The 10,443-nt window shown below is 47.2% G+C and overlaps 4 protein-coding genes across 4 annotated transcripts; all 4 read right to left on the minus strand.

The window, feature by feature from the left end:
- Nucleotides 1-290: 290 nt before the first annotated feature.
- Nucleotides 291-2,272, minus strand: EV420DRAFT_1583609 (uncharacterized protein). Its single transcript, XM_060474739.1, has 4 exons — nucleotides 1,768-2,272; nucleotides 909-1,716; nucleotides 688-839; nucleotides 291-631 (listed from the first exon to the last, which is right to left on the minus strand). The coding sequence occupies exons 1-4, from the start codon at nucleotides 1,995-1,997 to the stop codon at nucleotides 601-603; spliced, it is 1,221 nt and encodes a 406-aa protein (XP_060323295.1). The 5' UTR covers nucleotides 1,998-2,272; the 3' UTR covers nucleotides 291-600.
- An 827-nt stretch (nucleotides 2,273-3,099) lies between these two features.
- EV420DRAFT_1170963 (uncharacterized protein) lies at nucleotides 3,100-4,915 on the minus strand. Its single transcript, XM_060466195.1, has 4 exons — nucleotides 4,830-4,915; nucleotides 4,451-4,779; nucleotides 3,609-4,392; nucleotides 3,100-3,550 (listed from the first exon to the last, which is right to left on the minus strand). The coding sequence occupies exons 1-4, from the start codon at nucleotides 4,875-4,877 to the stop codon at nucleotides 3,221-3,223; spliced, it is 1,491 nt and encodes a 496-aa protein (XP_060323296.1). The 5' UTR covers nucleotides 4,878-4,915; the 3' UTR covers nucleotides 3,100-3,220.
- Nucleotides 4,916-5,196: 281 nt separating this feature from the next.
- On the minus strand, nucleotides 5,197-6,759 carry EV420DRAFT_1486262 (uncharacterized protein; the record flags this gene model as incomplete). Its single annotated transcript, XM_060470369.1, has 7 exons — nucleotides 5,197-5,242; nucleotides 5,302-5,376; nucleotides 5,430-5,536; nucleotides 5,589-5,690; nucleotides 5,934-6,174; nucleotides 6,226-6,443; nucleotides 6,643-6,759. The coding sequence occupies 7 exons, from the start codon at nucleotides 6,757-6,759 to the stop codon at nucleotides 5,197-5,199; spliced, it is 906 nt and encodes a 301-aa protein (XP_060323297.1).
- Nucleotides 6,760-7,613: 854 nt separating this feature from the next.
- Nucleotides 7,614-9,404, minus strand: EV420DRAFT_1341856 (uncharacterized protein). Its single transcript, XM_060468940.1, has 2 exons — nucleotides 8,547-9,404; nucleotides 7,614-8,487 (listed from the first exon to the last, which is right to left on the minus strand). Exons 1-2 carry the CDS (start codon nucleotides 9,235-9,237, stop codon nucleotides 7,718-7,720), a joined length of 1,461 nt encoding a protein of 486 aa, XP_060323298.1. The 5' UTR covers nucleotides 9,238-9,404; the 3' UTR covers nucleotides 7,614-7,717.
- Between the last annotated feature and the right edge of the window lie 1,039 nt (nucleotides 9,405-10,443).

Below are 10,443 nucleotides of genomic sequence, written 5' to 3' on the forward strand. Positions count from 1 at the left end.
AGGCCTTCACTCACGCCATACATGCCGCACCTTAGAGCCTTGAAGACTCATTCGCCCACGGATGCCGATCCTTGCGGAATCTTATGTATCGAAATATGCTCGACGTCTCTTTCCCCGAAGCCATACATTCTCCGAGAGAGCAGTCAGCTTCGTGCTCAGATTTGTCTAAGACGACGTCCGATTTCCGTCAGCCCAAAACCTAATTCCCGATTTCACCAGATGCGCTAAATACTCCGGAACGGTGGTCACAAATTAAGGTTGCGATTATCAGGGTAGGCGCTCTACTTTGCTCTATGTATATTGCCAACGGTGTGATTCTTCCAGTACCAGGTATCCAAGACAGGTACTTTCACGATCCTACACTTCGAGGTCCATGAAGATATATAGATAAATTTGGAGAATTTACAGCCAAAGTAAAGCTTGTACATTGCATATATCGTATAGCGACACGTTGAATACATAGCGCAGTATGATTCATCAGGTTAAGAATTTTGGAAACATGCAAAACCTGTTCCAACACTATACAGAACTGGCATAGCTCTCATACCGCCGATAGTCGCTCCTGGAATGTAAGGTGGAAGAAAGTTATAAACCTTCGATTTAGGATCCCATTGGCGAAGCTGAAGATTGACTAAAAAATCCGTATCAATTCTCAGCTTAAGCATCTGAGGGGTCGGGTCTGTGCACCGGAATTTCATCGCACAATTCACAATGTGAACACAAACGGCGGTCTTGAGAGATTTGTCAGTGGGACTGAGTGTGGGATCAGTAGGTATCGCCGCCCCAATTTCCAGCTGTTCCAGAGAATGCCAATATTGCACATTCTCCAGTAGTCTTGTCTGAAAATACGCCGTTTATCAAATAAATCCATGAAGGAAACACAGTTAAAAGGAAAAAGGAAAACTTACAATGACGTTTTCATCGTGTTGTACTTGAGCCCTCTGCATGTCGACACTGATGCCAATGTGCACGAGATTGGGGCACAGTAACAGGGCTCTGAGCATGGGAACATCGAAACACCAGGATCCTGCATATATAGGCTGAACCAGAACACTTGTTAAACTCGACGAGTGTGCGGGGATGATGCGACGGCAAAAGAATCGTGGACGGGTTTTGTCCCATACGTATTGGGCCTGTACGAACAGATGTAACACTTTCAATCCATGATAAGCTCCAAGGTAATCCAGGAACGAATCACTCGGTCTTGAATGATATGATATGACGTGACGAAGGTACACATTTGCATCAAGAAGGGCATTCCAGAACTCATCGGGAACATCGTTGAAGCCAAATGGCACGACAAGTTCTGACAAGTTCCAAAAATGTGGGATAAGGGCAGGAATAGTCGACGGCTCCAGACTGAGGCAATTGTCTGCGAGGACCACTGCCCGCACAGAGCTATGTTGTCCCTCGGCAAACGCACTGAAGAGAGAGAGCACAGGGAAGTGCGGCAGTGAAGGAGAGTCACAGCGATCGATGAGCACATGCAGCGTGGATAGATTCGGACTGTTGGCGATGATGGCAGGAACGTAATCCAGAGAACCATGTCCGCCAATCCTCAGGTAGGTCAAACCATGGAAGGGTGCGCAAGGGATGTCGTTATCGATTCCATACGCTGATATCGAAACAAAACGGAGATGAGGACGATTGCTTAGCGAATGGATGATTTGATGTATTATCTCAGAGCACATCTCTGCTCTTTCAGGCTCCTTCCAACTGTATTACTGAATAAATATCCAGGGACTCGAAACGAATTTGAGTACGCACTGGAATTCTCGCACTCCTTGCATCTGCAGAACGGCTGCCAAAATAAGTCTCCCTACTCTCTCAAAAAACGTTTCCTTGTTCTTCAACAGTGATATCGCATCCCGAATACCGCTGAATTTCGGCTTGTAGTTGCCACTGGATGTAAGGAAATACAGGGATCGGATGAATCTGGCCAATCGTCTACCCTGTGAAAGTTCTTTGAGGAAACGGATTGTGCGAGACCTATGCATTTCAATCTTCTGGAAATCTATGTAGAAATGTTCGAAAACAAAAGGTGTGGCGACATTGCAGAGCGTTCTGCATGTCAGTCGGATCGCTCGACTACTGCTAGTACGAGGATCAGCCTATAACGAAGAGTAAGGTGCAATAAAAATCTCATGACTCTGGCTCACGCTAATAACAATCTTCTCGAGCAGCTCTCCGGGCAACGCTAGAAGCGACATGGCGGTAAGAGGTCAATCGACTAAATCAGGCGCCTTGGTTTAGTACACGTGATGTCATATCTAGGCGCGCGCTGATTGATACGGAGATAATTCTACAATGGTGGCATAAATGAAATAGAAGCGATTCGGTGTAAGGAGGACACTCTTTCGATAATTGGATGCCAAATTTACAGGTTTACTTACCGGCAAGAGCGTCCTAAAAAGTGATGAGTGGGATGCAAGCCCGTAGGTAGTACTATGATGTCATTTGGGAGACGTAACATGACCGACATCCTGATTCCACGCGTTCGACAAGATTTTACCAGATGCGGCGCTTGAATATTTGAGTTCACGGTCACTCTTTTCTGGCCACGAGTCTCAGTGGCAGCCCGAACGATATAGAATCCTGTAGTCATCAACTGGTTGTCGGCGCTCAATTGCGAAGATGGCGGTTAAGAAAGTCGGATTGGTGGATCTAGACGCGGTAGAGTGTTCGCCTTCATCTTCTTTAAAATTTCCCGCCACAAAGGCAGCGTCGCTGATGATGGTCAAGTTGAATAAAACATCCCCTGAGCGTATAGTAGCGAACCTGGGAGCAAGACTCACTCCACATCATCGAGGACATTGTAAATGATTCCGAGTACCACGTATTCTAGAGCTTGCTAGAGATGACCGATCCCTTCCGTCTATAATTCTCGTAGCTGGTCGCGTCAGTATCGTCTTATCTGTATTCCTTGTATATTCCAATTGCGACTGTGGATCTGATGTGACGTTATCTCACCGTAGGAAATCCCACTGATTGAAACAGCGCCTATATACTCTCAGAGGAGATACTGCCAATGGTCTCTCAGTGATAGCATCGCTATCATGCTACCTAACAATAGAAGTCGATTCACGATCATGTTATTGGGTGCAAGAGTGGCTCGTGAGCTGTGAAATCCTCAGCCGGGCACTCATTCTGGTGGTGAATAAAAGCAAGTTCGACATTCCTTTTTAACGTTTATTCTGACGATAAGTCAGATAGTTACATGTTAATCATCATTAGTACCATCCGATCGCCTCCAAAACTTGTATTTCCTACTTGATTCTTTCTTCCCGTAATAGTTCAGATACCGTACCTTGAACGAGTGAGTATTGTTCTTTTGATCGTGAATTTTTACCGAATATGTGGCAAAATCTGACGACACGTGCAGCCTAGCCCGTTCCGGTGGTAGCGGCGCGAAACGAAATGCTAAAATGCGCCCATGGATCTGGCTTGCGGCCGTCCTCACCGCATCAAACCCAAAGGAAGGGGATACTGCATTTATGTTCAGATCCCAGAGATTCGGCCACAACACCATGAGAGCTCCTAATACTCTATCCTATGAGGGAAATTAGTCGATCATTGGGGCGAAGGGGGGGAGGGGGCCTCACAATCACATTGTTTACTTCCACTTTAGTTGTCACTTTATCGGCACATACATGTAGCGACTTCAGACCACGGCAAATTACCAATGCATCTAGCATACGATGGTCCAAGCACCATGCTCCGCTATGGTCCGGCTCAATGTGAACCTTCGTCAAGCACCAGGAACTTAAGGCGATAACATTCGGCAGGAGGTCTGCATTGTGGAGACTGTTGGGCGTCGGGCGGTCCCATATTCCCAGTGAGAGTTCATGAAGTCCTGTATAGGACATGAGATACGACAGCAGGGCGCTATCAATGTTACTCTCGCAATATGAGAGAGAGGTCAAGTGTATATCATCTTCGCGTAATCTGTCCCAAAATTCATTGGGTATGGGGATATACACCCTCAGATTCTCCAGGCAACGCAAATGTGGTATAAGATCAGGGATTTCATGCGCGTATAGTTGGTTGAACGTGACACCACCTATTCTTAATGTTTTGACAGTGCTGTAGGTGCCCGGAGGCAATGAGCGAAAAAGTGATGAGATTGGTAGTCCGTCCTCGAAACTGAGATCCAGAGGACGCCAGACGGAAGCATCTATACTTTCCAAGTGCAGGTTGTAGCCGAGGAACGTAATGAGCTCGTTGGCGCCTCGTCCCCAGTATTTGAGATCTCGAATGTGGCGAAATGGAGACCAGGGTATGTCCCAGGTGCCATGGCTGGATATCTTTAGATTGGACAGGAGTGGTAGATCTCCGAAATGTTCAAACATTAGCTGAGCGTAACTCGGCCCTTCATCCCCGCTACTCCTCCAACTGCATGGAAAAGGGATATCAATGTCAATCAAGCTGATCAAAAATTTATGAACCTCACGTTAATGATTTTAATGACACCATAGATGGAATAGCTTCAATGAAGAGTTGATCGAAGGAATCCCGTCTATGCTCTTCCTTCTTGATTTTAGCTTCACTCGTGAACCAGGAACGCGTAGGCCGGAAACGCTTGGGTAGATAGAGGGATAGACGAATAATGTGTTGCGCCAATTTCGGTCCAGACGTAAGCGATTTGAGAAACAGGAGAACTGAGCCGGAAGGACGCTTCCAAGATAGGTCTATGTAGACTGACTCGAAGACAAGAGGTGTGGCGACGTTGTTGAGAAGTTTACACGTACGCCGAAGCCGCCGACGTGTTCGATTATCTGCCTGCGTGGTTTTTAGCAGTTTCTTTCGGGCATCATAAAGTGAGTTCTCACTTCAAAAGTAATCTTGCTCAAGATTTCGTTCGGTACTGAGAGCAACATTGCAGACGAGTGATAAAGATCGCACACGAAAGTCAAGTGAAAGGCGCCGGATTCGGAGATCGGCTGTCTTGCCGCTCCCGGGAGTTCGGCACAAGGCGGCATTTTGTCGAGTCCGCGGATTCCAAAGACGGGTGGCGTGGAACATCAATGTGAGCTTCTTTGATTTTGAAGAGATTTATTTTCATAACACAGGTGATGAATACAATTGTCAATGGCTAGTAAGTGATCTAGGACTAAGTTATCAGGAAACTGACGGAAATAAAACCAGAGGTAATGAGAATGAAGAAGATCCGTTGTTGGATGCAGCATACTGCTGGGTCTAGGCGGAAGTGCTCAAGAGACGGATCGGGTTTATGTTCTTTCCACTAGAAATAACAGTTAGCCAGTCGGTTGGACAGAAATAGAGTGAGAGAAAAAGACTCACTGCCGGAAATTCACATGCACCTTCAAGTTGCAAAATTGTATTGTCGTCCGCGGGGAGTCGGGACATTTGTACAGCCTGTCAAATGATTGTCAACATTATATCTCATTAAGGATAAAAAAGAGACGTACTTTCTCTCTCGGCCCTCCTCCCTCAGCTGGAGCACCTCGCGGCTATTCAAGCCGCCCACCTTTTTGAACGACTTTTTGCATTCATCACGGCGGGAGGAGGCAACAACCTACAGAATAGCAGGCGTAAGCGGAGGGAATCACAAAGTGATCTTTACTCACGAGCATAATTTCAGTGTACAGGGCGGTTACTGGGCGAAAGGTGAACAAGTTGAAGAACGACTTTTCTCGCCCAAAGCGATGGCTTAAATTCAAGGCGGTATCCTAATTGAGATCTATCCAGCACTGTGCACACTATCAGGGTCGATCTTTGTTTCGAGTGTGGAGACGGGGCCTCGTTATTCAAAAAATGGCAATTATTCCCAAGACTGGGATTGACTTGCCGTCTCGTCTTCCAGTGAAACGACTAAGAATTCCGTGACGGAACGAAATACAATGACTTTTGAGATCGTGAGGCTGAAAACGGTCGCTGTGAAGCGAGGCATATGAAAACATGAGCAAAATAACCTTGAAAATCAGATAATCGGTCTGTGGTGTCCACCTCTTGTCCAGGGCGTCCTTCGAGCGATATGTGTAACGAGTGGCTGGAGCCGTCACAGCCTTGAGAACCAGAGCCTTGCGTAAAAAAACATCCGGATTTGGGAGACAAAGGAAGACACGGAACTCCAAATTCGTCACCTGGGCCTGAAATTCGAGGGTTATCTCGAATGCAGCCAATGACGAGATCTTATCTACCGGGGATATTGGACTAAACAGAGTTTAACATCTTGTGATTATGTCAAAGGCAACGATCGAGTACGAGAAGACGAGATCCATGGCTGGATCGATGATACCTATGTCCGAGTCTTCGGGGTCAGGTATAGGTTCCAGAAAAAGGTCCAAATACAAGGGATCCAAGGTGTCGCTATCCAATGAAGAGTAAAAGCTTATATCAAGTCGGACTGTTGCTGGGATAAGATTCTTCCGAGGTCGAACCTCCTGTTTAGGGGACAGTAACCGGTAATCAAGGAGTAAAATCTAGAGTTATAGGCATTCTCTATCGCGAAGGGGATTCTGGAAGAGATCGCAAATTTCGGGACGTGGACGAACTGCGCCCGAGTCCCGCGTCAAGTTCCGGGGGGTGATATTGTTGCAGTAAACGTGCCTGACAGAAGACCTCGCATTGGTATGTTGGCGTAGAGTTCTGTTATCTCCTGGCACAAAAACACGGGCTTACAACGCGTAACATCCAGACGATAGTGGAGGAGTAAAATTTAAAAAAGAATCCCGACGCTATCACGTGCTCGACTCGCGCTTCGTAGCACGTGATCATGCGCCTCTTCCTTTCTTCCATGACGTCCTCGGCGCTCGCTATTCGACTCAGATATTTGAGAACTTCATGGCTCTTGCCTCTCTGTTGACTTCGTGTAAATTTCTAGCACACCCTTCATGCAGATAATACTTATAGCTCTCCGGAGCTCAGATTTCAGTTAGACTGCTACTGCTAGGCTTTTTTATTTTGGTTTCGCAACGGAAGTTCGTGAAATAGGTTGTCTCATTTCTTGTGATTTGACGTTCTCCATGCTCAGGCCTCGTCTTATATATCAAGCTCACATAGTTGTAACAATTGCTGGCGTGCCACGTTTGTTTTGATTTGATACAGTCGAGATTCGTCACCTTCACTTCATTAGAGGTCGCGTTGGTTATCGAAAGAGCTCTGTCCTCCCCTGCAGGTAAACTCAGGTGCATTGTAAGCATGGACCATAATCCCTGTTCGCCACAACTCTCGTTTTCTGCCCAATGCCGAGTACTGATTTCCGTTATTCACAGCAGAATCAGAACGGCGCATATATGCCAATTCGAATTACTATCTCCACGATTATGGAACACAGGGGACACTCCTCTTCAAATATCACACTCTGAGCGATCAATTGCCTCCACTGTCCGCTAAGTTCGAACTGTCTTCACCCTGTCTACTATCCCCACGTGTCGCTACGGTTCTGATGAGCTTGGTCGTCGACACCCTGGATATTAGAATCGTCACCGTGAACAACAAAACCTTACACCGCAGGTGGCCCACGATGACAGCCTTCGGACCCATATATTAAAGACCGTGTGCTCACAGAGAGACGACCTCCTCTGCGTCTTATTGCCCTTCATGTCGTTCAAATGGTTTCTCGCCCTCGAAGAGCCTATCTGTCTTACACAGAGGGTTCAAAAAGTGTTTATTAGTACAACAAAACAAATCACTATCGTACAGGCTGTGCCACAGTGCACATTAAAAGCACTCTCGTATCAATGCGCGATCCAAATCACACTAGCATCACTTTCGGCCGGACGCACACGATTACCTCCTTCCCAAGGCGCACAACAACAGCCCCTACCTCTTTGCATATCCTCAGCAGTTGCTTTGGAACATATACCACCACCCTATACACGCCTTTCGCCACCTCCCATGCCATCTCTAGCGTATATCTGAATGTCCTGTTCAGGACTCTGTACACGGCCTTGATCCCTTCCCATACCGCTCGCGGCAGGTTCCTGAAAATCGCTCTGCAGAGATCGCATATCGCGTTCCATACATCACGAAGAGTGACCTCCTTCAGGAACGTCCAGACGGCTAGCGCAATGGTGTGCAGTAGGGAAAAGAATCTCTCGACGACCTCCCGTATCCTATTCACGAAAGTAGCAAGGAGGTCATACACTCTTATCGCCATTCGCTTCAAGAACCCAGGAATTTGCTTGATGACGTCCTCCCAAAACCACCGGGCGACGTCCTTCACAGTGTCCCGTAGGAATCTGCCAAATTTGGCCCATGGGAACTCGGTGATGAAATATTTGGGAACATCCCAGAGGAAGAACTTGGGGAGATGATAGAGGAAGAATTTCGGTACTCTCCAGAAGAAGAACCTCCCGACGCGGATAAAGTTCTTCCACGTAAGTCCACGCCAAATCCACAAGCTAATCTCTTTGGGAATGGTCCATAGAAAGAATTTGGGCAAATCCCAAACGAAGAACTTGCCGATGTCATAGAGCTTCAAGGCGATGGCTTTGACACGTCTCATGGCTTTTCTTGATCGGACTACAGGCGAGAACGGCGTCAGGTGCTGCGAAACGAACAATTAATTGAAGAAAACCCACATTTAATCCGTTTGAAAGCACCTAGGCGTCTGGCGGGCAAGAATGCCACAATGTCGCGGTGCTTGTTTGCAGCGGCGAGTCGCAAAGCAGTCTGACCATCAGGCGAAACTAGGGTGTCGTCTGCTTGATATTCATTCATGAGGAGCTTTACCATCGCTATCTGACCTGTCGATGCGGCCTCCATGAGAGGAGTACGGGGTACAAGTCCCACATCAAGCCAATGCGATACGATCTGCTCCCCGCACTGCATAGCCGAGAATGCATACTTGACTCCTTCGCCAGCATTGCATAAACATAGATTGAGATCATCGTAAGATAAATTGAAGTTTGGATCCGCAGCGGTGTAGAGGGGCGAGCTCCACCCGTTGACGTCGGCGCCGTGAGTGATGAGAAGTCGTGCCATTTTAATGTCTCGAACGCGAACGGCAGTAAAGAGAGGTGTGTTGGCGGAACAGGAGATGGAGTTCGGAGTTGCTAGAGGAGGTGTCGAAGTCAGAAAATGAGAAACAAGGTCATAGTCGTGATTAGCGACGGCCATGTGGAAAGTACGAGTTTTTGAGCATGGAGGGGCTGGACGGGGCGCAGGAGGGGGCGCAAAATCATCAGCTGGGGTGCTGACGACTCGTGTTGTCTCGACATAGTCACCATATGGTGGTGCAGATGGAATAGGGAGATGTTCAGGGTCAGACATGGTGGGTGGCTGCTGGACGACGACGGTGAATCAAGCGCTTTTGATTCACCTCAGTGCTGTTGAGATCGTAATGTTTATTACCACTCGACCCCCGGGAGCTACACGTGGTCTTTATACCATGAAGCTTAAAATTGAAGGCGGAAGTATGTGGCTGTTAAAACGTGGCCAGTAATAGGAAGTCAATTACAGCTTCAGGTGACTATTACTGTACTATTACGACCGGATCTTCACGGGGTGTTACGCGTTATGCACATCTTCACAAAGTTACATCTTCATTATGATGTCATCTACCTTAATAGGTATTCCGGCGTCAGCCGGACCGAAAAAATAACGCTATATTTAGTAATTTAAGGCGCCAAAAGGGCCTGTTACGCGTTATGTGAATATCCGGTCGTAATAGTACAGTATGGGTGCATAGTGAGCCACAGCTACAGCTTCTCTAGGAAACGTTAACGAACCTCACATTTTCATAACATGTAAAGCTGTAGAGCATAGGAAAATCTGTGAAATATGATCCTTGCAGCCTAGGAAGTCGTGGAGCACTTCAAGGTGCAAGGCGGTGGCAAATCGTTTCTTTGGCACGTGATCTTCGCATCCGCTTTCGGTTCGGATGAGTCAACAAGTACTCACAACCTGCTCATCTTCCAGTTCCAGATGCCAAGTGTTTTTCCGATGTCACTATCATATTAAATTCATTGGAAGCCGTGCGAGAAACCGGGATTTGGGATTCGGGAACTAACTAATGCTACACGGTGCCGGGTGCATTGAGTTCAGTTGAAGTTCAGAGTAAGTACACGCACAACGAAGACAAAAGACCGAAGCTACAAATCTTATATGATACTTATATGAATGTATTTTATGCAGTATCACGCTCTCGCGCATATAAGTAGTACTCTTTCCATGACTCCTTTCTTTTAGTCCTGTTTCTAAGGCATCGACGTGATGAATGCGCAGCTCTCGCCCGGATCACCCTAGCATCGTGAGATGACCTCCATTCAACTTGGGAAGCACCATTAGAAGCAGAAATGCCCTCTCTACTGGTTGCCGTCAGAGGTGACCCTCACAACTTGATGACTGAAAGAGGTGCGAACGACGTCGGAAGGTCACGATGAAGATGGGAAGTTTCCAATGGCCGAATAGGCGCCTTGCTTTAAGGTCCCAAAGGACCAAACAGAGGGCAGAGAAGGCAGAGATTTTGGTTTATAA

This window comes from Desarmillaria tabescens, assembly GCF_030435595.1.
Source record: "Desarmillaria tabescens strain CCBAS 213 chromosome Unknown EV420scaffold_84, whole genome shotgun sequence".
Classification (NCBI taxonomy): Eukaryota; Fungi; Basidiomycota; class Agaricomycetes; order Agaricales; family Physalacriaceae; genus Desarmillaria; species Desarmillaria tabescens.

Excerpts from the sequence above, each read along its gene's own strand:
- EV420DRAFT_1583609 (XM_060474739.1), bottom strand. The coding sequence starts at position 1,997 with ATGCATAGGTCTCGCACAATCCGTTTCCTCAAAGAACTTTCACAGGGT. Across the intron at positions 1,717-1,767 it reads CAAGGAGTGCGAGAATTCCA|TTGGAAGGAGCCTGAAAGAG; the intron begins GTGCGTACTCAA and ends TCAGTAATACAG. Across the intron at positions 632-687 it reads AATTGTGCGATGAAATTCCG|TCAATCTTCAGCTTCGCCAA; the intron begins GTGCACAGACCC and ends CGGATTTTTTAG.
- EV420DRAFT_1170963 (XM_060466195.1), bottom strand. The coding sequence starts at position 4,877 with ATGTTGCTCTCAGTACCGAACGAAATCTTGAGCAAGATTACTTTTGAA. Across the intron at positions 4,393-4,450 it reads GTGTCATTAAAATCATTAAC|TTGGAGGAGTAGCGGGGATG; the intron begins GTGAGGTTCATA and ends TTTTCCATGCAG. Across the intron at positions 3,551-3,608 it reads CTAAAGTGGAAGTAAACAAT|GATAGAGTATTAGGAGCTCT; the intron begins GTGATTGTGAGG and ends TTTCCCTCATAG.
- EV420DRAFT_1341856 (XM_060468940.1), bottom strand. The coding sequence starts at position 9,237 with ATGTCTGACCCTGAACATCTCCCTATTCCATCTGCACCACCATATGGT. Across the intron at positions 8,488-8,546 it reads TGCTTTCAAACGGATTAAAT|TCCGATCAAGAAAAGCCATG; the intron begins GTGGGTTTTCTT and ends TCTCGCCTGTAG.